The 27,849-nt window shown below is 42.8% G+C and overlaps 1 protein-coding gene across 1 annotated transcript; it reads left to right on the top strand.

Moving 5' to 3' along the window:
* Positions 1-4,775: 4,775 nt before the first annotated feature.
* Positions 4,776-22,512, top strand: LOC111968688 (proline-rich membrane anchor 1-like). Its single transcript, XM_023994476.3, has 4 exons — positions 4,776-5,664; positions 7,001-7,142; positions 10,310-10,436; positions 20,322-22,512. The coding sequence occupies exons 1-4, from the start codon at positions 5,482-5,484 to the stop codon at positions 20,419-20,421; spliced, it is 552 nt and encodes a 183-aa protein (XP_023850244.1). The 5' UTR covers positions 4,776-5,481; the 3' UTR covers positions 20,422-22,512.
* Positions 22,513-27,849: the final 5,337 nt, after the last annotated feature.

The raw sequence follows: 27,849 nt of genomic DNA, 5'->3' as shown, positions 1-27,849 counted from the left end.
CTGTAGACTACACTGTATGGCACTGTTATAAGATAATGATAACCAATCTATCCTGATTAGCAAAAGACAATCTATCCTGTGTGATGTTTGTCTCTATGGAGCATGTGGATGTGAAGGATGGTGTTATGGCAGGTGTTATGGCAGGTTGCTGCAATCAAGTGGCGTCAGCAGGACAGGAAGTGGATGATGTACAGATTCCTTCTTGTCAGTTAATCGATACAGGGATAGGATAGACTGGAGGAGAGGATAGAGGAGCAAAACTACTAAACAGCTCCCTCAGGAGAACTCTAACCATCCAGAGAAGACATGTTTATGCCAACAGTTAAGACTTCAGATTAAATGTAATCCTCTCTGGACATGCCCTCTTAATAGTAGCAAAACACAGTTACATACTGTAGGCTACAGTTGAAGTCGGAAGTTTACATACACCTTAGAAAAATACATTTAAACTCAGTTTTCACAATTCCTGACATTTAATCCTAGTAAAAATTCCCTGTCTTAGGTCAGTTAGGATCACCACTTTATTTTAAGAATGTGAAATGCCAAGAATAATAGTAGAGAGAGTGATTTATTTCAGCTTTTTTTTATTTCATCACATTCCCAGTGGGTCAGAAGTTTACATACACTCAATTAGTATTTGGTAGCATTGCCTTTAAATTGTTTAACTTGGGTCAAACGTTTCAGGTAGCCTTCCACAAGCTTCCACAATAAGTTGGGTGAATTTTGGCCCATTTCTCCTGACAGAGCTGGTGTAACTGAGTCAGGTTTGTGTAGGCCTCCTTGCTCGCACACGCTTTTCAGTTCTGCCCACAAATTTTCTATAGGATTGAGGTCAGGGCTTTGTGATGGCCACTCCAATACCTTGACTTTGTTGTCCTTAAGCCATTTTGCCACAACTTTGGAAGTATGCTTGTGGTCATTGTTAATTTTGAAGACCCATTTGTGACCAAGCTTTAACTTCCTGACTGATGTCTTGAGATGTTGCTTCAATATATCCACATAATTTTCCTACCTCATGATGCCATCTATTTTATGTGCACCAGTCATCTATTTTAAGTGCACAAGTCCCTCCTGCAGCAAAGCACCCCCACAACATGATGCTGCCACCCCGTGCTTCACGGTTGGGATGATGGTGTTCTTCGGCTTGCAATCCTCCCCTTTTTCCTCCAAACATAACTATGGGAATTATGGCCAAACAGTTCTATTTTTGTTTCATCAGACCAGATGACATTTTCTCCAAAAAGTACGATCTTTGTCCCCATGTGCAGTTGCAAACCGTAGTCTGGATTTTTTTATGGCGTTTTTGGAGCAGTGGTTTCTTCCTTGCTGAGCGGCCTTTCAGGTTATGTCGATATAGGACTCGTTTTACTGTGGATATGGATACTTTTGTACCTGTTTCCTCCAGCATCTTCACAAGGTCCTTTGCTGTTGTTCTTGGATTGATTTGCACTTTTCGCACCAAAGTACGTTCATCTCTAGGAGACAGAACGCGTCTCCTTCCTGAGCAGTATGAGGCTGCGTGGTCCATGGTGTTTATACTTGTGTACTGTTGTTTGTACAGATGAACGTGGTGCCTTCATTCGTTTGGACATTGCTCCCGAGGATGAACCAGACTTGTGGAGGTCTACAATTTTCTTTCTGAGGTCTTGGCTGATTTCTTTTGATTTTCCCATGATGTCAAGCAAAGAGGCACTGAGTTTGAAGGTAGTCCTTGAAATACATCCACAGGTACACCTACAATTGACTCAAATTATATAATTTAGCCTATCAGAAGCTTCTAAAGCCATTACATAATAATCTTCTGGAATTATCCAAGCTGTTTAAAGGGCACAGTCAACTTAGTGTATGTAAACTTCTGACCCACTGGAATTGTGATACAGTGAATTATAAGTGAAATAATCTGTCTGTAAACTATTTTTTGAAAAATTACTTGTGTCATGCACAAAGTAGATGTCCTAACCAACTTGCCAAAGTTATAGTTTGTTAACAAGAAATTTGTGGAGTGGTTGAAAAACAAGTTTTAATGACTCCAACCTAAGTGTATGTAAACTTCCAACTTCAACTGTATATAAAAGACAAACGTGTGAAAAACAAAAATGTTTTGTTCCCCAGAAGACAGAATGCATTGCATTGCTGCAGTATACTTGTTGACTGAATTTATCTTCATCAAAAATAACTTGGATAATTGGTTTGGATGCCAGTTAAATTTCATGAAGCCAACAGCATTCTTAAATGCCAGGTCTTGTGTCTAACTTATCGCTCATGACAGAAAGGGCTGCGAGCTCTGTTATTTATACTGCACTAGTCAGTAGAGCTTGAAATGCCAACCCTTCCCTCTGGCCACCTCCTTATAATGAGCAGATTGCTTGTCATATAGGCATATAACAACCGTGCTTTGACTTGATTGGATTGTTTTTAAATACCATGAAGGAAATATTAAGCCTGAAATTGGATTTAAAAAATGTTAATTAAATACTGCATCAAAAATAATTCCCCTTTGCCACTGCAACAGAAAAAGCAATAGAGTGTGATGTGCTGTGCAAATAGTCATACCATCATGGTTCATAAATTAAAGTCAACATTCCTTTATTACCATAAGTAGTCTTTTTTCCCATAATGTTTAGTTGGCACAGGAATGGATGCTGGTGTGAGGATAGTAGATTAGACATCATCAAAGGCCCAATACAGGCATTTTTTTAAATCAATATCAAATCATTTCTGGGCAACAATTAAGTACCTTACTGTAATAGATTTCCATTGCAAAAAAATATTAATCAAGCAAGAATTTTGCTAGGATTGTCTGGAAGTGTTCTGAGTGGGGAGGGGAAAACTGAAAACTAGCTGTTTTTGGCAGCGAGGGCTGAACTATTAACCAATTTACCGCATTGTGATGTCACTATGAGAAGCAAAAACTCCCACCCGTTCAAACCTGCTGATTAGAAGGTCCTGTGTAGATTGTATTTTCAACCAGCAACTATCCAGAAATAAAAATGAATCCCCAAAATGTGATTTTCCTGTGTTTTATATATATTTCCACACTGAGGTTGGAATAATACTGTGTAATTGTGAAAATGATTATAATGCCCTTTTGGTGTAAGACCTGTTTGAAAATACTGTCTGTAATTTTAACCAGTTTTAGTGAGATGGAGTTTTGGCCTTCAATGGTAACATCAACATGCTGTAAATGAGTTAAAATCTCTTAAGGATCCGCCCCCTTTTTTCAATTTTCATCTCAAATGACATCCCCAAATCTAACTGCCTGTAGCTCAGGACCTGAAGCAAGGATATGCATATTCTTGATACCATTTGAAAGGAAACACTTTGAAATTTGCGGAAATGCTAAATTAATGTAGGAGAATATAACACATTAGATCTGGTAAAAGATAATACAAAGAAAAAAACATGCGTTTTTTTGTACCATCAAAGGCCATAATGTATTATTCCAGCCCATGTGCAATTTAGATTTTGGCCACTAGGTGGCAGCAGTGTATGTGCAAAGTTTTAGGCTGATCCAATGAACCGTTGCATTTCAAAAAAAAGTATCAAGATGGTCCAAATGTGCCTAATTGGTTTATTGATACATTTTCAAGTTCAGAACTGTGCACTCTTCTCAAACAATAGCATGGTATTATTTTACTGTAATAGCTACAGTAAATTAGACAGGGCAGTTAGATTAACAGAAATTTAAGCTTTCTGCCAGTATCAAATATGTCTATGACCTGGGAAATGTTCTTGTTACTTACAACCTCATGCTAATCACATTAGCCTACGTTAGCTCAACCGTCCCGCAGGGGACCCACAGAAGCTGTAGAGGTTTTAATAGACCAATGACAAAAAACGTTCCAAACATCTCTGCCAATAATGGCACATTTTCAGTTTTCCCCTCCCCACTCAGACCACTCCCAGACAGTGATAGAAATTGCCCTTTGTTAAGAAGCTTTTTTCTTTTCTTTTTTTTCCATTTCAATCAAAAACAATCACAGTAAGTAACAGCTGCAATGAACCTTTTAAAGAGTCTTGTGTTTTCCACTCCAAAGTGTTAAGAGCAGTTTTCTAGTTGAAGGAAGTAATTGACCTTTAATGTGCAGAAACCCTCTCCACTCTGTGCTGATCAGGGAGGAAGAGGATAATTATATGGAGAGAGCTGCTTAGGCTTCATGTTTTGAGAGCACCACATTGGCTTGTCAACTGAGGTCGTGAGAGAGACACCGTAAACATGGACTATGGATAACGGTGTCTGTTATTTACAGACGACTGCATGCACGTCGAAATTGTTATGTAACTTTCCTCTCCTACTGTTCCATCTGTAGGGTCTGCAATTGGCCCCAATGTTAGTGCGTCCCATCCAAAGAGGAAGATATGGGGAATAAACATAATTTAGCCTACTATACTTTTTCACGCAAACTTTGAAAAAATCAAATTTTGCTTTCTAAGCTTGAGTCTTGATGGTTTCTAAATTTGAGTCTTGATGTCCACATTTCACACCGCAGTATATAGCATGGACTACTGTAAAGGCAACATGTTTCTGTATTGTACTCTAATTGTTTTGTATATACATATATGGGTTATACAATATTCTGCAATATGCTATTATTGTGTGTATTATGTGCCCACATCTGAATCCTGACTTCCATCCAGTCTTCTGAGTGGTTTCCTCAGATGGCTTCATCCCTCCTACCCGCTCTCATCGTCTTCTAGCCGCTAAACGGGATAGACCGGTGTGAACATTATTCTTACCATTCATAAATGTTATTTTCTTGTATACTGGACATTTCGACCTACGTGTCTTGATAAACCTCTCTCGTCTGCTCAACTTATCCTACCATTCGTAGTATTCGAGAATAGGTCGGAGCCTACTCGCAGTCAAGTATGAGCTGAAAGGAAGGGCACTACGCGAGGACGTCAAGTGCGAGTTACACTTGCACTGAATACGCGATGGTACCGTGAGGCTCTCCGCCTAATCTATAGTCTTTAGGCAGAGGGATGCATCAGTTTAACCCTTTGCTCTGCTCTCCAGAGTTGCATATATTTGTAAATACAGTAAGATTTAGTAGATAAGCTGAGGAAATGTGTTACGGGACTGCAGCTATTTTGGGGAGTTGTGTTGGACAATAATTTAAAGGATATTTTTTCATAATTTGCTTAAACTTCGATGGCTTGAGTATTTGCATACATGCATGCTGACAGGCAAGAATGTAAGGTAGCCTATGTCCCGTTTACCGCTCTCACATCACACGGAGTAACGGAGCATCGGTTGGATTCACAGCGCTGGACATAGACCTATAGCGCATTTATTCGGATTGGGTTTGAGTGCCCAGATAAATAACTTTAGATATATGACTTCTTGGGATCGCCTGGTCACCTGCTTTCCTTGCCGGTCATATGCCACCAACAACGGAAATTCAAGAGCAAAATTAATATGGCATAAACTATTTCTGGAGACGCCAGTCACAGATATCGCCGCCGACTTGGATAGGGTGGATGAGAATTTCCCAAACGGTCCAATCTTATGCATACCGTGCTTGTTTACTCGCTACGCTGTCTAGTGTCTTCGAGAAGAGCTCAGGAGGAATGCTGGTCCAAGATCTAATACCATTTATTTTAAGTTTTTGGCCTCTTCTTTTCGGTCATTGCATTCTCTCGTTGGTTTTACTCTCATGCCAGGTAGGTATTGTGTTCGTGCGCGCCTATTGTAATTTTACGCATGGCGAGTTATTACACAAACGTAAGTGGAGCTCTATTTTAGGGTGTTTTTGGTAATAGCAGCTTTTGATCCTGCTCTTCTCACATGTTTATGTTATATCAACAAAAAAAAAACATTTTTAAACACACGCTATGTTTATTGATGTGCCTCGTGCCTTTCTGCACCCTCACACTATTGCACCAACTATGGAGAAGTTTTGAGTGGTAATCAGCTGTAGTTCCCAGTCAGTTGATGCAATATTGTCATGTGAAGTATACTATTAAGTGATTTGTTACACACGCAAACACACAAGCACACACACAGGAAGGCAGGCAGAAAGCGTAGACTCTTGGAAAGTAGCACATAGGGAGCTATAGATTCCCATCTGGAATATGACGTTGAGGATGAGCATTCTAACCCCTGGCCCTTGTTGCTGCCTACAGAGAGCAGTGAGCCGGCTGTGCAGGCGCGGGATGTTGCCAGGGTTCATGTGTAATGTGATCTGCTCGAGTTTCCAAGTCCACCCACACACACTCCTCAGGGCAGCCTACTGCCCACTGGTGGTGGGTGGTTTCTCTGAGGGAGAGGGTTGCAGCCGTAGGCATGATACCATCCAGTATGTCTATGAATGTAGCTTCTGGGGAAGCAATATAGTAGAGGGATAGGATCTTGGGTACTACTGAGTGGAAATCCAGAGGTTTACAAACCACAAACCCTGATGGTTTAGTTTGCTGATGCACTAGCACTAATGATGCAGGACATTTCAGTAGGTAGGCTACAGTAGGCATATATTAACATTCTAAGCTCTCATCGCGCACTAATTTTTAATCATTTAAAAGGCAAACTTTTTCAGAAATATGTCTTTTGGGGGTGGATAATGAAAGTAAATGTTATTGAATGCATCATGAATAGTGAAACTCTTTCTCTCTCTCTCTCTCTCTCTCTCTCTCTCTCTCTCTCTCTCTCTCTCTCTNAGAATGCTGCAGACTGCAGTGGAGTGGTATCTGCAGAATCACAGGGTTATGTTTGAAATGGGTCTGTATGTGTACGGATCCTGCATTCAAATCAGACTTTCTGTCTGTCTGTCTGTCTGTCTCTCTCTCTTTCTATTGGTCTTTCTCTCTTTCTCTCACTCTAGTCCTGTCTGTCTGTCTGTCTGTCTGTCTGTCTGTCTGTCTGTCTGTCTGTCTGTCTGTCTGTCTGTCTGTCTGTCTGTCTCTGTCTGTCTGTCTGTCTGTCTGTCTGTCTGTCTGTCTGTCTGTCTCTGTCTGTCTGTCTCTCTCTGTCTGTCTCTCTCTGTCTGTCTCTGTCCATAAGGGTGAACTCCAGAGGTCATGCTCACAGACTGTAGCTGAGAAAGTGAGCGAACACTGCCAGCTGGCATGCCAGTGTAGAAGCTACCCTCCCCTTCCTCCCCCGCCTCTGCCCCCACCTCCCCCACGGCTACTGTTGGCCACAGGTAAGGCTCAACTCACACCTGTCTCACACCACACCAACCAGCCTCTGCCGTTTCACTCTCCTGTCTCACTATCCTGTCTCACTGTCACCTGTTTCACTCACAACTGTCTCACTGCCAGTGCCTGTATCTACCTAAACCGTTTCACTTTAAATGTCTTGCTAGCATGTTGCAGTACAGTGCATCTATAGTACAGCATCTATAGTGGAATAAAGTATATCTCCTCTCAGAAAAGAGCCAGGGGCTTAGGGGGAGAATAATTTAAAACCAGGTAGTGGAAGAGTGTGTTGTGTGTTGATGTAGAAAGGCTTTTATGAGAAGACTACGAGTGTGTGATAGAGCCGGCAGAATGTTGACAGCTGAACAAAGGGCTAATTTATGCTTGGCTTGACCTTGGGGAGTTCCTAGTTTTATGTGAAATCTCTGCCTGCTGGGCTGCCAGGCTCAGTGGTTGGTTTTCCCCTGGAGGGACCCCCTGATTTAAAAAGCAGATGATTTCATTCAATTAGGGGTTTGATACAGATAAGGGGACTAATGAACTATCCCGGCAGTCCCGTCTGTGTTTTAAAGTCGAGCCGGGGGCACTGGGTGTGCGTGCGTGTGTGTGTCTGTTGTCACGCAGTTTTCTTTCCTTACTGGTCTCCATGTCTCCTTCAACATACTTCAGTGCTTAATTAATGATGAGATATGTATCCAATCTGAAACTGTGACATTCCTGTCATTGACAAAGTAGTTGTATCAACTATATGAATCAGTGTATGACATTGCGATGGTGGAAAGAGGATAGTTTGTCAATATAACTGGTGATATGATTTGTATGTTGTCATGAATACTGTAATGAGCAGTGCTATGAAATATGGGACAGGCATTGCTGATTGTGCACTCAGCCCAGGTTAAAACTGAGACTGTTGAAAATCAGTCAGCTGAAAGACTTCATACTGAGAGTGTGCAGGAGCACTTCATCATTAAATGCTCAACAGACAGCTGTGGAAAGGGTTCAATCAATCAGATTAAATGATTTCCTCTGTCTGGTCAATTCAGATAGGCCTTTTTTCCTCCTAAATTACCAAGTGAGGCATCTATGAATAGAAGATAGGGCTGTCAGTGACCAGTGTGACTCTAACTTACCTAACCTATCTGCCACCTGTTGATGTATAAGTCCACAATGTCGTCGATCATGAATGCAGGACTCTTCCACCGGGTCTTATCTGTAAACGTGGTCTACAGTTTATTGGCTGTGTATCGTCTCACCATATTCTAATTCCCTGTTTATGAATCTAAAGCGTTATACACATAGATGCACAATATGTATGTATGTTTATGCATGTCTGTTGTTCTATTTCTATAGTTCTAGATCCTTCTGTGACTACTGTCAAGGTCACTGCTGGAAGGTTCCCTGAATGATTCTATGAGATTCTCTGAATTCTATGACTGTACATTTCAGCATGTCGTTCTGTATTTATTATGTGGTTTGAAAAGAAGAGAACCATTACAATGGCAAAGCAAAACCTCTTGGCTTGGCAAAAAAGTATTAATTTCTTGTAGTAAAATGATAGCATTTTTCTATCATAGTCTATGGAAGGTTGGGAAGAAGGCACGTATTTATGTTGTTCATGTATTGGGAAGGAGGCAAAACATTGGTCATCTGGCCTCAGTGAGAACTTTGTGAATAAATAACAGAGGCATACTACTTAAAGGATTGAACTGTAATCATTGCTGCTGTAAAATCTGTTTGTTTTGGTGTTTGCCAGATGTATAAGGGAGCTGATTGGACTGGTCCCAAAATAATACATGAATATGCATGAAGAAGTGGGACAATGAGAGATTGTATTGACAAAAGTTTTAAATGAGGCAAATTGGCAGTGTTGAGTAAAAGTATGTGCTCTAAAAATGGCTCAGAAGTCCTTTCAAAAGAGAGCTTTATCACACTGAAGTAGATCCTTACCCCTGACTGAATTGAATCCAAAATGCAGGATTAAAACTGAAGTTGGGCTCAGAGGAGATTTTACATTCAAATTGACTTATGACATGGTGTGCTGGGGAGAAACGTGCCATGTCATTTGCTCTGGATAAATCTAAAGTGTTTAAATATTCCACAGCATTGCTAAGGGTTGTGTGTTACCATGGAGTCAATTCCTCCCTCTCATTCACAAAACTATTCTCTGAATGCATGGGATGTGGTTTTTGCATTTCTCTCTGTTACTGGATGATAAACCTACATTATTAAACCCAGCCATCATTACACTCTTGGCAGTGGGTTGGGGAGCTATATTCAGTTCATGTTTTAATACTTAAATATAGTAAAATGGATTCCACCTCAGACAGAGTGAGACATGCTTATTGCTGGGGACCCCTAAGACCTCCCTCCTGTCAAACTGAGCAGTATTGTCAGTGCCACAAAGCTTTTAACTATCTCTATGGTAGGCTATTCACCTTCATAAAAAGGGGAGACAGAGCGAGCGAAAACAGCACGTGGCTAGAGAAAAAACATGTTGAGAGAGAGAACAGAGGAAGGTCTAGAGAGATGGTGAGGGCATGGAGTACACCATTCAGATACTGTTCGTTGCTAAGCTGCACTGAGTGTAATATAAGTTCCCTGGTGTGTGTCCTTGTACTTGTACATAGTCCTAACCCTCAGTCAGACATCTGACCATAACATGGTGCTCCTGTAGGTGGAATCAGTTTGGACATGGAGTGCTTGTGTAATAAAGGTTGACTGCATTTTAAATGATTCATGGACCAGGGTTAGATATCTCTGAACATTTAACCTAAGAATTTGATGAACAGGTGAGCATTACCCTGCTATCCAGAGTTAGGAAGCAAATCAGGCCCAGAGCTTTATGGTGTAATAGTATAGTAATAGAAGATTGAGAATCAATCCATTTTTAATCAGATCACTAGCAAGTTGATTTACAACATGGGGTGTGGTGTTGCTGCATTAATGATGAGCTTTCATCATGCCATCCCAAGACATAATGGTTGTCTATGAAGCATTTATGATGTAATACATACTGTAGGACAAACACAGTATCTAGGCTAAAGCAGTTTGCATGATAACCTAATCTCGATAAGCGGACAAGTGCTAGTGCTGTGTTAGAAGGCTAATGATGTTTGAAAATGAAACTGTATTTTTCTCTCTTTATCCATCCCCCTCTCCTCATCACTCCCAGTGGTTGAGTCCCCTCTGCCGCTGTTGAGGCCGTGGTGGATGGAGATCCTAGTGCTTGGGACAGTGGGCTGTGCCTCAGCTGTTTTCCTCCTTTCAGCCATGATCATCTGCTACAAGGCCATAAAGAGGTATGTCAGTTACCTATGTCAACAAGATTGACATGGAAAAGACTGCGTTGTGTCATTCGTATAGCCGACAATCTAAACAAAAAAACATATATTCCTTTCCTATTCAATTATTCTGCATTTTATTAAGCTTTCAACACAACCTGAAACATTGCTCAGGTTACAACAATAATTAGTGACTATGAAAAAGATTTGATTCTGGGGGTTGTTGCTATGTCATTGCCATGTTGTTATTGCTCTAAAGAAGGACACGTGGCCTTTGTTATGGGTCAGAGGGTGTTCAGAGGTCACAGGAATCATCTGGAAAGCTCTACCTACAGCAGAGTCATTACACTGTCACTCATTAATACTGGATATCATACATAATGTTGCACAATGCAGCTTTCTCCATAAAGCAAGTTAGATGGAAATTACATCTATAATCTTACTGGGAATAACCCAATGATCTGAAAGACCCACGCTATAGTCAGCAGTTCCTGTCAGCAGTGTTCTAGACATTGAAATTCTTCCCTGTTCTATTTCTTGACGTGGGCTGATTTTGAATTGCATAATTGCACAGAGCTTTTTAGACTAGCAACTGAATCGATGTGAAAGTAAAGGCAAGATGGGTTACTGGAGAAAGCCCATGACCCTGTCGCCGTAGTGATGATGTGAGCTATTTCCCCCTGTTTGGATTGGCTCATTGGAGGAAAGGCCATGTGGACAGTGGTGTTAAAGTCTACTTAAACACTACTTAAACAGCCAAATACTGTGCACAGACACACAGAATAAACACACCACACCACACACACACACACACACACACCACAAAACACATACATACCACACCACACACCACACACACACACAACACACACACACACACACACACACACACACACACACACACACACCACACACACCACACACACACACACACCACAACACACACACACACAACACACACACCCCACACGCTAACAGGCACAGTAACTAAGAAGATATAAATGTGCAGTAAGAATACATACAGTCACAGCTGGAGACACGTTTTTGCACATTATTTGAATACATCAAATTGTTATTCATAAAACTGTGTAAAGAGTGGATGTTACATATGTCTTTCCTCAGTAGGATTATATTTATCCTTTTCTCAAACAACAAACAGGCAAAGTCAGGCAGTGGAAGTAATGGGAGGTTGGCTCTGGAATTCATTATGGCAATTCACCAGCCCCCTCTGTAGCCAAGGGGCACCTTTTTAATGCAGCTATGGCAGGAAAGTGTTGTTGCAATACGGGCCGCTGTAGCCCCAAACCCAAGTCATTATTTATGAATTAATTTGCGCAGTCATTCAGTCGCAGGCTACATCTTTTATACATGCAAGCGGGTCGTGTCCTGAAGTTCTTATGGAGGTGGGCTCTGTGACTGCAGACTTTGTGCCTCGCCAAGCCTCCATCCCCTGTGACTGAGTGAGGAGAGAGAAATGCTAAGGTCCAGTCTGACTGCCCACATTAGCCCTGAGCCAATAACAAATCAGTCTGAGGAAACAGAGGTAATGAAAAAATAACAAATATTGATTTGAAAATTGTCATGGATCCTCTCTGACCGAGAGAGAGAGAAATAATGTAGAGAGAAAAAGAGTCAGAGAAACAGAGACAGATGAATGTTGTCTACCAAAGCTGGGAAACAGCAGTAATTGGGTGTCTTAGTCAATAACAATGTGAGAGAGGTTTTGTCAGTGACAAAAACAGAAACAGTTATATATAGCCCGTCCAGCCCCTCAGTGCCCAAGGCTTTCCCAATGAAAATCAGCTGGAGTGTGGCCAAGGCCCCAGCAGCACAGACTCTAGAGGAGCTATCTCTGCAAGCCCCGGCTGTCCCTTAGCTGGGCTGCACACATTTGGCCTTTTGTTTTTTTGTCTCATAATCTTATTCCGCCAGTCATTTGTCAGAGGCAAAGAGGTTGGACGAAACCCATTTCATCCAATTCCATTCCATTCAGTTCATAGCATCAAGGGAGTTGATGTTTGTTGGCATGGAGAACAGGATTCAGACGTGCTGCGTGACAGTCCTGCGCTATCCAAACAGCAGACATGATGCTGCAGTCCATGCTGTCAGCAATGCGGGGAATCTAAACACCACAACAAAACAAGACAACACACTGTGCCTGTTTTTCTCAATTACTCGCTCCTCTTGGATTTCTGTCCAGCAAGGAGGACAAATCAGGACAGTTTATGTTCAGGGTAAATCCAGCATAACCATTCAGTTAAAGATTTCATGAGGAAGCAAAATATACTGTATCTTTAATGAAATTATTACAAAGCATATATAATATTCTGGTTTTATGATACTTCATTACTACACTTCCGAAACAGTGAAAAGTGAAAACACTTTATGAGGGGTCTTTAAACAGTAGCATGTTCCTCTATTGTCCAGATGGTATGAGAATAACTGTAAACAGCTCAACACATGTCCCAACCTCAACATTATCCCTTCCCCAAACTTCAAACGGACGTGTGCTGCGATTGCACAGCTTTGATATGAAATATTAATCTGACCTGTGAAGTGTTGTGTAGCCACCTGCCACGTGTCAACAGCATGACATCTATTATTGAAGGGCTGGGTAGAGGTCGCTGTGAGGCCCGAACACCCTGCCCTCTATGGTGGCCTGCTAGAAATACATTGATGATCATTGACTCGAGACTAGGTCAGTGCCAGTGGAGAAAGTTATGGAGCTTAAAACACCTTTTCAGTGGTCCATGGAGACTTCAGTGGGAAAGTCTGGTGTATCCCAACTCCCCTAGCTATCTCCAATCATGAAAGTATGCACACACAAACGCACGCACGCACACACACACACACACACCAGCCAATAATGTCCCAGTAGGATGTGTTGGTACCCTTGGGCCCTTGAAAAAGAAAAGGAGAGCTGCCCATTCTAGGAGCTCAGATGCAATAATTTAATAACCAACGTTTTTCGACTGGCTGTCTTCATCGGGGTATAATGACAAACACTGCAGGTCACTAGTTTAAATAGTTTGAAAGGACACACACAGGTGTCTGTAATCATGGCCAGCTGTGGCTTGATTTCATTGGTTGATTTAGAGGTATAAATAGAACATATAAAAAAGCATGAATGGATAACTTACGATCATAGATACAATTTGGCTACATAGTCCTACAAACATGATTTACAATGGCTAGCAAATACACAATAATCACAAGAATGGCTTCAGATCAATCAATCAATCAAATGTATTTATAAAGCCCTTTTTACATCAGCCGATGTCACAACGTGCTGTACAGAAACCCAGCCTAAAACCCCAAACAGTAAGCAATGCAGATGTAGAAGCACAGTGTCTAGGAAAAACTCCCTAGAAAGGCCAGAACCTAGGAAGAAACCTAGAGAGGAACCAGGCTATGAGGGGTGGCCAGTCCTCTTCTGGCTGTGCCGGGTAGAGATTATAACAGAACATGGCCAAGATATTCAAACATTCATAGATGACCAGCAAAGTCAGATAATAATAATCACAGTGGTTGTAGAGGGTGCAACAGGTCAGCACCTCAGGAGATCAAACTCTACTTTGGAATGGAGTAATGGTCTCTAAATTAAAGATCCAGGTGGCCTTTCGTTTTAACAATACATTGTCAAGGTCACCCCCTCGCCTATGGAGGGTGACGTTTTCGATTCCGATATAGCAAAGGGATGAAATAGAGTGGTTTGCTTCCAAAAAGTGGGCCGCAACTGGGTACGTCCAGTTTTTGCACATAATGGTGCTACGATGCTCCGAGATTCTTACTTTTAATTTGCGCTTTGTTTTGCCCACGTAATTTTTTCCACAAGGACAAATTATAAGATAAACAACTGCCTTGGTGGAGCACGTGATAACACCTTTGATTGGGATCTCCTTCCCTGTTTGGGAGTGTTTGAAGGATCTAGATGTGTACAGTGGCAAGAAAAAGTATGTGAACCCTTTGGAAATACCTGGATTTCTGCATAAATTGGTCATACAATTTGATCTGATCTTCATCTAGGTCACAAGAATAGACAAACACAGTCTGCTTAAACTAATAACACACAAACAATTATACATTTTCATGTCTTTAATGAACACACCGTGTAAACATTCACCGTGCAGGGTGGGATAAGTATGTGAACGCTTGGATTTAATAACTGGTTGACCCTCCTTTGGCAGCAATAACCTCAACCCAACATTTTCTGTAGATGCGGATCAGACCTGCACAATGGTCAGGAGGAATTTTGGACCGTTCCTCTTCACAAAACTTTTTCAGTTCAGCAATATTCTTTGGATGTCTGATGTGAACTGCTCTCTTGAGGTCATGCCACAGCATCTCAATCGGGTTGAGGTCAGGACTCTGACTCGGCCACTCCAGAAGGTGTATTTTCTTCTGTTGAAGTCATTCTGTTGTTGATTTACTTCTGTGTTTTGGGTCGTTGTCCTGCTGCATCACCCAACTTCTGTTGAGCCTCAATTGGCGGACAGATTACATAACATTCTCTTGCAAAATGACTTGATAAACTTGAGAATTCATTTTTCCGTCGATGATAGCAAGCTGTCCAGGCCCTGAGACAGCAAAGCAGCCCCAAACCATGATGCTCCCTCCACAATACTTTACAGTTGAGATGAGGTTTTGATGTTGGTGTGCTGTGCCTTTCCCCCCCCCCACACGTAGTGTTGTGTGTTCCTTCCTGACAACTCAACTGTAGTTTCATCTGTCCACAGAATATTTTGCCAGTAGCGCTATGGAACATCCAGTTGCAGTTTTGCAAACTTCAGATGTGCAGCAATGTTTATTTTGGACAGCAGTGGCTTCATCCGTGGTGGCCTCCCATGAACACCATTCTTGTTTAGTGTTTTACGTATCGTAGACTCGTCAACAGAGATGTTAGCATGTTCCAAAGATTTCAATAGGTCTTTAGCTGACACTCTAGGATTCTTCTTAACCACATTGAGCACTCTGCGCTATGCTCTTGCAGTCATCTTTGCAGGACGGCCACTCCTAGGGAGAGTAGCAACAGTGCTGAACTTTCTCCATTTATAGACAATTTGTTTAACCGTGGACTGATGAACATCAAAGCTTTTAGAGATACTTTTGTAACCCTTTCCAGCTTTATGCAAGTCAACAATTCTTAATCTTAGGTCTTGTGAGATCTCTTTTGTTCGAGGCATGGTTCACATCAGGCAATACTTCTTGTGAATAGCAAACTCAAATTTTGTGAGTGTTTTTTATAGGGCAAGGCAGCTCTAACCAACATCTCCAATCTCATCTCATTGATTGGACTCCAGGTTAGCTGACTCCTGACTCCAATTGCCTTTTGGAGAAGTCATTAGCCTAGGGGTTCACATACTTTTTCCAACCTACACTGTGAATGTTTAAATGATGTATTCAATATAGACAATAAAAATACAATAATTTGTGTGTTATTAGTTTAAGCACACTATGTTTGTCTATTGTTGTGACTTAGATGAAGATCAGATTTGATAACCAATTTATGCAGACATCCAGGTAATTCCAAAGGGTTCACATACTTTTTCTTGCCACTGTAAGTGCCATTGCATTGAGCTCAGCCAGACATTGTGTGGGGGTATTTTGGGATGGTAAATCAGAGTTTACCAATTGATCTCAGAGATTTCTGCCCTGCGAGAATACGAACAAGGTAGGGTCTGAAAACACATACCTATTTTATTTTTGCATTTTTTAAATTTGACCTTTATTTAACTAGGCAAGTCAGTTAAGAACAAATTCTTATTTACTGTACAATGACTGCCTACCCCGGCCAAACCCGGACGACGTTGGGCCAATTGTGCGCCGCCCTATGAGACTCCCAACCACAGCCGGCTGTGATACAGCCTGGATTTGAACCAGGGACTGTAGTGACGCCTCTTGCACAGAGATACAGTGCCTTAGACCGCTGCTCCACTCGGGAGCCCTGAACCTATCCTGTCATCAGATCTTAAAATGTGCCAATGTTTGTGAACGATTCCCTTAATTCATTCAGAGCACTTTGAATAGCGAGTAGTAAGAACGCAAGAATGTTTCTTTTTACGAGACTGTCCTTGAAAGAGATCATGTCTCGATTTTCTTTTGTATTTCCTCATCGGCAGTATTAATCTGACCATTTTTGTATCCCCTTTCCTTGAATTTTCTTTGCATCTCAGCCATGTTTCTGTCAATATGATTGTTTTTTGCAAATTCTTTTGATTGGACAGAATTGGTTGTAGGGCAAACTGTTTTTCAAGGGAAACGGGTGATAGCTATCAGCCCTCAACAAACTGTTATCCTCACACAAAATCAGAAGATCAAGGAAACTGATTTGACGTGTGTCAGATTGCATAGGGAATTTCAGGTGCTCAGAACAAGAGTTCAGAAAAACATGGAACGCCTGGAGCTGTTTTGCATCACCCCTCCATCAAACAAAAATGATCATCAATGTACCATTTCCAAATAATAACATTTTTGAGAGTATTGAGAATGGACTGTTTCTCCATGTAACCCACATAGAAATGAGCATAGTTAGGAGCCATAGGGGATCCCCTAGCAGTACCCTTTGTCTGGATAAAGAAATTGTTTTGAAACATGAAATAGTTACGTGTGAATACTATTTCCACCAATGTCATAATGCATGCACTGGAGGGTAGTTCATTTGGTTCACGTTGCAAAATAAAATGTTCCATGGTACCCTTGGGCCCGGCAGTTTCCTCTCCAGGCAGGTTGTCCCAGGTCTCAGAAGGAGAACACAGCATCTGTTTATCATCCGGGCTGCCGCTGTCTGTGGGAAGCCATCACCACCAAGGTTTTTGGGAAAGCAAACACACACAGCACAAGGCACGCGCCACGACACACACACACACACACACACACACCACACACCACACACACACACACACACACACACAACACACACACACCACACACACACACACACACACACACACACACACACATAATACACACACCAGCACTAGCCAATCATGTCCCAACAGGATATGTTGGTACCCTTGGGCCCGGCAGTTTCCTCTCCAGGCAGGTTGTCCCAGGTCTCAGAAGGAGAACACAGCATCTGTTTATCAGCAGGGCTGCCGCTGTCTGTGGGTAGACATCATCACCACCACCACCGCCACTGTCTGGCCCACTACAGGACACACTCCTACAGATTACATTTATGGATAGCACAACACAGGAAGTGCATTGAATCACTGTCACTGTCTCCTGTGATGGGTAACCTTGCCTGAGACCTAGGAAGCCAACTGTCCACCCCCAGACAGGAAGCTAGTCAGGAAGCTACTGAGTACTCATTAGTGACCATTCTGTTATACTAATGAGTGGACTCTAAGTTCAGTGTCTCCAAGTTAGTACTACAGTAAGGCTTGTAACATCCATGGAGATGTAAATACTCTCTTTATGCAAGAAGATATCGCATTAGTAATTGTAAAAATAGCATTTGTGGATGATGCCTAAGAGTGACCAATATATTTTATTGAATATTTAAATGTCATCCCAGTAAGATCCCATGGCAGGGCAAAGTCTTGGTCTGGATTAGACTGAACGACTGTCCGTCAGGTCAGACTGGCCAGCAGTGGCTTTAAGAGGAGAGGGAAGGAGACACTGAGCTGAGATGTAGCTTAAGGGCCCCCTGTGCCACTGAAGGCATTGTACAGTATTGAGTGGGACAATGACTGTACTAAATGTATTCCGATCTGTCTCTGGGTTACATAAGCCTGTGCAGAGGAGAGCAGCTGAAGGGGTCGGCATAGAAGACACAGTACACTGGACAAATATAATAACCACAAAAGCACTGAGGGATGTATGAAAATGGCTTGCATTGAAGGATACTGCTTTTCACAGACCAATAATAGCGGAGGATTATGTGCTTCGGCTTGTTTTGCATCAGAATGTGGCTCACAGAAAGAGTAGCATTACAGCATAACCAGCATAACCAAGAGAGGGAATCTCACTCACATAGAGTATTACAGTATTAGTATTTATTTTATGTTCTATGTATACATAAGGTCTTCTCTGAGGTAAAATAAAATGTTATCGAATATCAATAGAATGTGTCTAATTGCCACATCCAGTATCTCTTCTGTTTGATTTATCTTCTCCTTTCGTGGCTCTGATAGCGACGTGACTTTTTAATGTTCAGCTTATTAGAGAGCATGACTGACCAGTGCATCCAGCCGCAACAGCCTATGAAATCCAATCTCTCTGTAGGTAAACAGCCACAGGCTTAAGGAGTAGAATGATTTATGATTTTTCTTAAGTTAAATAAAGCACCTCTACTGTCGTTACATTTTTTTATTTTTTTTTATTTAACCTTAATTTAACTAGGCAAGTCAGTTCGCACTGAGCTAAAGGGTAGAGCTGCCGCTTTCAAGGTGCGGGACTCTAACCCGGAAGCTTATAAGAAATCCTGCTATGCCCTGCGACGAACCATCAAACAGGCAAAGCGTCAATACAGGGCTAAGATTGAATCATACTACACCGGCTCCGATGCTCGTCTTATGTGGCAGGGCTTGCAAACTATAACAGACTACAAAGGGAAGCACAGCCGTGAGCTGCCCAGTAACACGAGCCTACCAGACGAGCTAAACTAAATAACTTCTATGCTCACTTCGAGGCAAGCAACAGTGAGGCATGCATGAGAGCATCAGCTGTTCTGGACGACTGTGTGATCGCGCTCTCCGTAGCCGATGTGAGCAAGACCTTTAAACAGGTCAACATTCACAAGGCTGCGGGGCCATTCGCAGCCTTCTAAAAAGATTTGGCATGGGTCCTGAGATCCTCAAAAGGTTCTACAGCTGCAACATCGAGAGCATCCTGACTGGTTGCGTCACTGCTTGGTACGGCAATTGCTCGGTCTCCGACTGCAAGGCACTACAGAAGGTAGTGTGTACGGCTCAGTACATCACTGGGGCTTAGCTGCCTGCCATCCAGGACCTCTACACCAGGCGGTGTCAGAGGAAGGCCCTAAAAATTGTCAAAGACCCCAGCCACCCCAGTCATAAACTGTTCTCTCTACTACCGCATGGCAAGCTGTACCGGAGTGCCAAGTCTAGGGCAAAAAGGCTTCTCAACAGCTTTTACCCCCAAGCCATAAGACTCCTGAACAGGTAATCAAATGGCTACCCGGACTACCTACATTGTGTGCCCCCCCCAACCCCTCTTTTACGCTGCTGCTACTCTCTGTTCATCAGATATGCATAGTCACTTTAACCATATCTACATGTACATACTACCTCAATTAGCCTGACTAACCGGTGTCTGTATGTAGCCTCGCTACTGTTATAGCCTCGCTACTCTAAATAGCCTCGCTGCTGTTATTTTTCACTGTCTTTTTACTGTTGTTACCCTTTTTGCACTATTGGTTAAAGCCTGTAAGTAAGCATTTCACTGTAAGGTCTACCTACACCTGTTGTATTCGGCACATGTGACAAATATACTTTGATTTGATTTGATTTAAGAACAAATTCTTATTTACAATGACGGCCTACCAAAAGGCAAAAGGCCTCCTGCGGGGACAGGGGCTGGGATTAAAAAATTCAAAAATGATATTGGACAAAACACACATCACAACAAGAGAGACACAACACTACATAAAGAGAGACCTAAGACAACAACATAGCATGGCAGAAACACATGACAACACAGCATGGTAGCAACACAACATGACAACAATATGGTAACAACACAACATGGGAGCAGCACAAAACATGGTACAAACATTATTGGGCACAGACAACAGCACAAAGGGCAAGAAGGTAGAGACAACAATACATCATACAAAGCAGCCACAACTGTCAGTAAGAGTATCTATGATTGAGTCTTTGAATGAAGAGATGGAGATGAAACTGTCCAGTTTCAGTCAACATAAGTTGTGTTTATTTGCAGGAAACCACAACGGAAAGAGGAGAACGGGATGAGTCGTGGAGAGTATGCCATGAGTGCACGCAACAAGAAGGCCATGGGCCCCAACAACACTGTGGTGTAGACTGTTCACTGACAGGAAGATGAATTGACATAACCATAACCCCACCACCACCACCATCCATCCTACCCAAAATGCAACAATTCCCTCTTACCTAGAACGCCACAGGGGTTGACCTGTTTAAAACACATTAACGCCTTTCCTTCTCTCTTAGCATGTTGCCTGGATGAAAGGAAACTTCCATATGAAGGAAAGTAGTGAAAAGAACATAAAACAAAACATAGAAGTGGATTCAGAGAACTAGTAATAAAGTGAATTGAGGACTTCACCAGACTGAACATCATGTTGTCAACACGAAGTGTCATTGACAGGAGGATGGTTGACTGCTAGGCTACCAATCTATTCAGCTCCACACTTCTTACAGGCAACTACAATGTAGGAACAGACGTTGAAGGACAGCAATGGGATAGGAGGTTGCGAGGACCAAATCATGAAGAAAATGTGCATGCAGGTTTTACTCTTTGGGCTGTCTCTCATCTATGCTCCTCTGACCCTTTTTCATATTTAAAGCAGAATTTGTACAACACTGTCACAGTTGCAGGTGTGGTTTGGGATGTATAGTGATCATCTGACTATGCAATTAAAAAATATGTACAGGTCATACCAAGAGTGAAGTAAAAGAAGGGGATCAAGTCAGTTCCTATGTTCCATACCAACAACACAGCTGAGAACTGAATTTGATTTATTTGTTCATTTATGTATTTATTGTCTGCGTATGAATTCCATTTGAATGATTTGAAATGTGTTATTTTTTATGAATTATTTAGTAATCATATCATTAATTTGTAATGTTTTGATGCTTTAAGCCCACCACAGGAGGTTGGTGGCACCTTAATTGGGGAGGAGGGGCTCATGGTAACGGCTGGAGCGGAATTAGTGGAATGGAATAAAATACATCAAACACATGATTTCCATTTTTTTTGATGCCATTCCATCTACTCCGTTCCAGACATTATTATGAGCCAGCCTCCACTGAAGCCCACTGTTCATTTGCTACTGACACAGTAAACATTTCAGCTTGCTCTGCAATGAGTTAAAGGTATCAATTGTTCATCTCTTGCTGTTTGACATGCCTTTTTCTCTTCCCCTCTGACTTCAGCGAATATGATGGGAATTTCTGTGTTTTGAGTTTGTGAATGTGTGCTTTCTGACCATGCTTTATTAAGCAGCTTGTTCTGTACTACCCTCAAGTCTTTATCACAGGCCCCCTACAATACTAACATCATATTACATTTTGTTTCGTCACATCTCAATGGTTAGACAGCCAGGGGAGGCAGTGGTGGACAGTGGGAAGCCCTTTGCCATGTTCTGATGTGATTTTGCAGTCTTAATTGTTCCACCTTTCAGCAAGGGGAGAACCCATCACTATAGAAACAGTGCACATGAGCCCAGGGCTCAAGTGCTGTGTGGTGGAGGACACGATTCTAAACAGAGGCTAATCCGGATATTAAGTTGCAGAGAGGATGGGCTCAAAAGGGACATGTGACTCACACTCACAGGCATCCTCAACATCCGTCTGCTATAAACAGTACACAGTTAGCATCAATCAATTACTAAGATACTTTTTGGCATAGGTGCAGTTCATCTGTATATAATGTGTGTGTGAGTGTGTGTGTGAGAGAGAGAGCACAATAGATGGATGTCTGGCAGTATCTCTGAAATGTTCCATTACTGTTGAATTTTGTAAACACAGACCTTGCATTGTGATTTGCATACAAGGGTGGACTGGGACCAAAAATTGGCCCTGCCATTTCTAACACACCAGCCCATTTCTTTCCTCGAGGCCCCCACATTAGCCCGTTGTCTTCCCTGAGGACCCCATTATTAGCCAGAAAATTATAATTTTGTGAAAGAATCACTGGGCAAAAAATGGAGCAGCCCGGCCAGTCCACCCCTGCATGCATAGGTATTACCATATACCCTATAATGTACCCAGATACTGAAGATGCATCACTAATACTGTATATTGAGGGAAATGATCATGGATGCATGAATGTAAATATTGATATTTAAAAATATCTGCCTTCTGAACTGTAATTACATGTACAGTGTAACAGAAAATATGTTTATACATAGTAGAAATTAAACAATGTACTACCAATTATAATTAAATCAATGTTGTCATGTTTATGGAGCAAACCATTCATGTATATTTGGCAATGAAAAGTTATTGCACAATTAATTCATTATATACCAAAAGGATACATAAATTCGATAAGGTACATTCAGTTGATTAAGTTGCTGACTTTTTCAGTTGTAAATAGGTCTATAGAAAGACAGGCCTATAGTCTTATCACATAAGCAAAACAAGAAGAGACAAAATGAGAACATGCTTTAATTGAATGGCATACGGTACAACATTGATAAATCCACTGCGTGTTAATGATAAAGGTGTTATTTTTAGTATGTACCCATGGTGCCTCTCCTTTCTGTGTCTCAGAGAGCTCCGTACTGGTCTTCTCCTGGGGCTCCCCCTGGGTGCAGGACGTGTTCTCAGTCTGTCTCACAGCTATTATCAAACACAGCCATCCCCCTGGGGCTTGATCATGCTAACGGGACAACTTGTGGGCCACTGGGGTTCTTTTGATGTCAGGTCTTGGCACGGACATTCTCTGTGCATACAGACTACGGTATGGACAGAGGACTGGTCAACCACTTCTGCTCTGCTACCACTGTGACCACTGTGACCCACATGCGTGACTGAATAGAACAGCTGACAAACCCAAATCGATCAACAATCTGGGAATATGTGCAACATACCCACCTCAATAGATAATAATAGAATTGGAAAAAGCTATGGGCTCTGGTAGCTAGGTCATAAAGGAATCAATTGGTCAATATTCTTGATCATTTTCTCCTTGCACATTCTGTAGGACATTTTAAAAGGGAGACCATTTGAAGCACAACCACTTCAGAGGGTGAGAAGTCCATCAGGGTCCAAGCTGAGCCATGTAGAGAGGGAGGGAGAGCACCACAGAGTAATGTGAATGAGAGACTATACAGTTCCCTGCCTTCCCTGCTTTAGATGTGCCACTTGATGATAATGCCATGGGACACTCTGGGCAATTTAAACATTCATGCATTGTCCAGTCAGGGCACTCTGAGTTGCTCTGTAATAAAGAAGATCTGACAGGCCTGAACAGGAAGGCCACGGAGCCTCTCTATCTCAAAAAGCTCTGTGTGGCTCGCCCAGATAAAATACAAGGTATTTCACAGGGCTGAATGGGAAAATAATCACCTTATTTGTTAAGCAAAAAATTACATCTATTTTTTTACAGTAATATAGCCACTGTGGTATAAATTTGATTATTTCTGTAATTACAAGATTTTAGGCTGCTTATGTGCAATTGAATGATTATGGCCAATCAGAAGACACACTATTAGTTATATAAGTATACTGTATACTTGTTATTAAACATCCAGTGAGTGCTTCTGTGTGTCTCTTGTTTGTGGCTGTTAGCTGCAAGTCTGAACTGTTTGCTCTCCAGCAGTAAAAATCTGGGAAAGCCCATGCATATCCTTGCTGCTCTCTGTGTGTGTGTGCCTTTGGTTTTACTTTCCTTGTGGGGACCATAAGTCCTTTTGTGGGGACCAAATGTCCTCACAAGGATAGTCAAACAAATAAAGAATTCTCAATTTCACCATTCCCCAAAAGGAAAAAGGCAATTTTAGGCTTCAGGGTTAGTTTTAGGGTTAGGTTTAGGTTTAAGGTTAGGGTTTGGATAGGGTTAGGGAAAATAGGATTTCGAATGGGAATCAATTGTTTGGTCCCCACAGATACTAAAACGTGTATGTGAGTGTGGTGTTGTGTGTGTGGTGTGTGTGTGTGTGTGTGTGTGTGTGTGTTGTGTGTGTGGGTGTGTGTGTGTGTGTGTGTGTGTGTGTGTGTGTGTGTGTGTGTGTGGTGCGTCTCGTGCAGTAGTGCAGTAGTTTGAGGGAAGGTGTGTGCCTACTTCCCACCAGCTTGCAACCCTCTCGCTTACAGCTTTCTGCCACTGGCTGGCCCTAGTGGTAAACCGGGAAGCAGCTCTGTGCGTAAGCCTTCCCTTGCCAGTACACAGCCTCTCCTTCATCAAGACTCTTGCCAGGCCTCCTTGTGGCAACACAAGTTAACTGGGCGTCCTAACTCGGGATGTCAGAGCTGCAGTGGTCCCCAGAGGTGCTGTGCGCAGGCCCACGTTATGTGGACACGCCCTGGTATCGGCCAACCACTGTCCCACTGCCTTTTGGGTAAGTCTGGGAAGAAAAAGGCTAGGTGAGATCACCCTGAGAGAAGAACAACATGCTGGTGGCACGCGACAGGCGGTTCTGCGACAGACTGAAGCTTTGGCAGCCTCCTGCAGCTGTGGGGAGATACTGGTCATCTTGGATTTTCTCCTTGCCACCTGAGCCCATTTTCCAACAGCGAAGAAGTGATGCTGGGACAAGCGCATCCCCCACGTCACTGGAAATAATTTCAGCGCGCAGGTATCCACTACTGCTCTTCAGTGAGTTCCACCTAGATTTCCTGCACCATTAAAGTCTACTGGCGACGGGGTGCTTGGTAACGGGGGCAGGACTGAATGATCTGGAAGATCCAAGACACGCCCCTGCAGAGTAGGGCTATTGGTCGTCATGAGCTGGGATTTGAGTGGCAGCTGTTCCCGGCAGCCCGTCTGAGCAGCCCTATTTAGGAACTACACTGCTCACCCCGGCTGGGGAAAGGCCTAGAAAATGTGGTGTAAACATTTCCCACTCTAACTCTCCTGGATACGTTACCGCACCTATCAGGGCATTCTGTTTCATCGGTCAAAAACAAAATAAGAAGATATATGTCCCCTTACAACTTGCAACATGGAACATAAGGACTCTCTTGGACTCAATCCGTGGTGCAGACAGGCCCGAATGAAGGACTGCACTCATCACAGCAGAGCTGAGGTGATATAACATCAACATCATTGCTCTCAGTGAGACCAGACTCCTGGGTGAAGTGTGGCTCAGGGAGGAAGGAGAGGGCTATACCTTCTTCTGGAAGGAATACCACGCAGAAGGATGGTGTGGGCATTGCCATGAAGAACTGCCTCCTGCCAAATCTCACAGAAACACCAACTGGCACAAGCTAAAGGCTAATGTCACGCCGCATTCCCCTCATTGAAAATCAGCATGCCACTCTCTTCAGTGCTAATGCACCAACACTACCATCAATGATGCAAAATACAGCTTTTACGAGATGCTGGAGAAGAACCTCCACAGAGAACCCAAAAAGTGACAACATTTTGTTATTGGTTGACTTCTAAGCAAGAGTGGGTAGAGATTGTTAGATATGGAGTGGAGTGATTGGACGGAACGGAGTTGGTCATGTCAATACAAATGGATTGAGATTGCTAAGCCTTTGTGCTGAACATGAACTCACCATCACCATGTTCCAAATTAAAATCAAATACAAACCTGGATGCACCAACGATCAAAGCACTGGCACGTCATAGACTACATGATTGTCAGGCACTCTGATATCAGGGATGCCCTCATTACGTGAGCCATGAGAGAAGCAGAGTGCTGGAAAGATCATTGGGTGATCTTAACCAAGCTCAGAATGAAGGTTTGCCCAGCCATCCACCTCAAGAAGTTCACCAAAAACAGGTTGCACTGTGCTCGACATCAGGAAACAGAGGCACGTAACAATCTACGTCACTCTCTAGCAGAAAAACTAGAGATCATTGAGACTCTTGAATATGGAGGGTTGAATATGGAACAAATTGTCCTCTCTAAGCACATCACTCTATCTATGAGTCAGCAGCCCACTCCACTGGCTACTGCAGCAAGAAATATCAGGACTGGTTCGACAAAAACTCCACGTACATCTCCACCCGACTTGACAGCATACATAAGGTACTAAAAGCCACACTCAGCAACCTCACTTCTGAGGCCCTAAAAAAGCAATGGCAGAGCAGCGAAGGGAGGCACAGAGGGCTCTACGATATCTACAAAATGAGTGGTGGATCTCCAAGCAGTAGAAATTCAATCTTGTGCAGACTTACATGACATGCACGACTTTTATGATGCCCCAAAGACCACCCAAGAAGTTGCTCTCTTTGTCCTACCAGAAGTGCAGATAGGTCCACTCTCAGAAAGGACCAAACTAAGATAGTCCAGAGGTGGGGTGAACCCTTTAAAGCCCTCTTAAACCAATCAAACCCAGTTGACTATTCAGTCCTGGAGGAGCTCCCAATCCTGCCCACCATCCAGAGCCTTGATCTCCCACCCACCTTTTCTAAGGTCTACACAGAATGGGTCTGTCTGTTCATGTCCCAAAAACAGAGGTTCTATGTAAGTGGTCATCTGATCCTCCATCTGAAACACCAGCATTCTCCATCTTCGACTCATCACTTGCCATTTTACCACAGTAAATATCTTGGAAGCTTCCTCTCGGAAGACTGCAACATCGACCAGGATATCCAGAATCATGTCAAACAGGCCTCATTCCCCTTTGGACTGCTAAGGAAGAGGGTTTTTAACAACAGCAACCTGCACCTATACACCAAAGCTACAGTCTACCAGGCAGTGTGCTTATCTACACTCCTTTATTGATGTGAAACATGAACAGTCTACATCCAACACTTTCACATAAAATGCCTCCAAAGCATTTTGAAAGTGACCTGGCGGACCGTGTTCCGCAATCAGAGATCACACACCACCAGCTTAGATGGCTTGGCCATGTCATCCAGATGCCAGAAGATCACCTACTGCAAAAGATGCTGTACGAACAGCTACAACTGGGCCGTCACTCTGCAGTTGGGCAGAAAAAGCGGCTAAAGGACCAATTGAAGACATCACTAAGGAGGTGTAGTATAATTCCTGCCTTCTTCAAGACTGTTGCTTCAGACCATTCCACCTGGCACGGCCTCTGCTATCAAGCGGTGCAGTTGGCCGAGGAAAAAACGACTGAATGTAGCCAGGCGAAGTGATAGAGAAGACATATGACCATGCCTGCACCGGCCTCAATGGGACAGGCCTTTGTGTGCTCTGTCTGTGGCAGACAGTGTGCATCCCGAAATCAAATTATACAGTCATCAACGAACCCACAAGCAGTAGTGGAAGTCATCATCGAATACGATGGACTACCTGAAGCAAAGTAAGTATGTGAGTGTGTGTGTGGGTTTAATCAAGTGAAGTCCCCCTGCATCAGGGCTGCATCTGCCAGCTGACGCCACCTTTGTGATCGTTTGAACTTGCAGCCTTTTTTTAATGAACCTCTCTCATTAGCAGCTGCTTGTGTAATCAACATCCCACAGGTACCCAGCACTCTCCCCGTCCCGCCCCGACCTGCCTGCCTCCTTCCAGAAGACCATATGGGAGCACTGACCTGATGATCTGGACATCCAGTGGGTAATTAACTCTGACCAAGGGATCTCAGGCAGAGAGGGTGTGAGTGGGTCCTCAGAGCAAGTAGCC

The sequence above is a fragment of the Salvelinus sp. IW2-2015 genome, linkage group LG9, assembly GCF_002910315.2.
Source record: "Salvelinus sp. IW2-2015 linkage group LG9, ASM291031v2, whole genome shotgun sequence".
In the NCBI taxonomy this organism is placed as follows: Eukaryota; Metazoa; Chordata; class Actinopteri; order Salmoniformes; family Salmonidae; genus Salvelinus; species Salvelinus sp. IW2-2015.
This window is presented reverse-complemented; position numbering and strand designations above follow the sequence as displayed.

What these genes read in the sequence shown, in the direction of transcription:
- LOC111968688 (XM_023994476.3), top strand. Translation starts at nt 5,482, where the DNA reads ATGAGAATTTCCCAAACGGTCCAATCTTATGCATACCGTGCTTGTTTA. An exon ending in TGGTTTTACTCTCATGCCAG is followed by an intron (nt 5,665 to 7,000) that starts GTAGGTATTGTG and finishes TCTGTCCATAAG; the next exon opens with GGTGAACTCCAGAGGTCATG. An exon ending in TGCTACAAGGCCATAAAGAG is followed by an intron (nt 10,437 to 20,321) that starts GTATGTCAGTTA and finishes GTTTATTTGCAG; the next exon opens with GAAACCACAACGGAAAGAGG.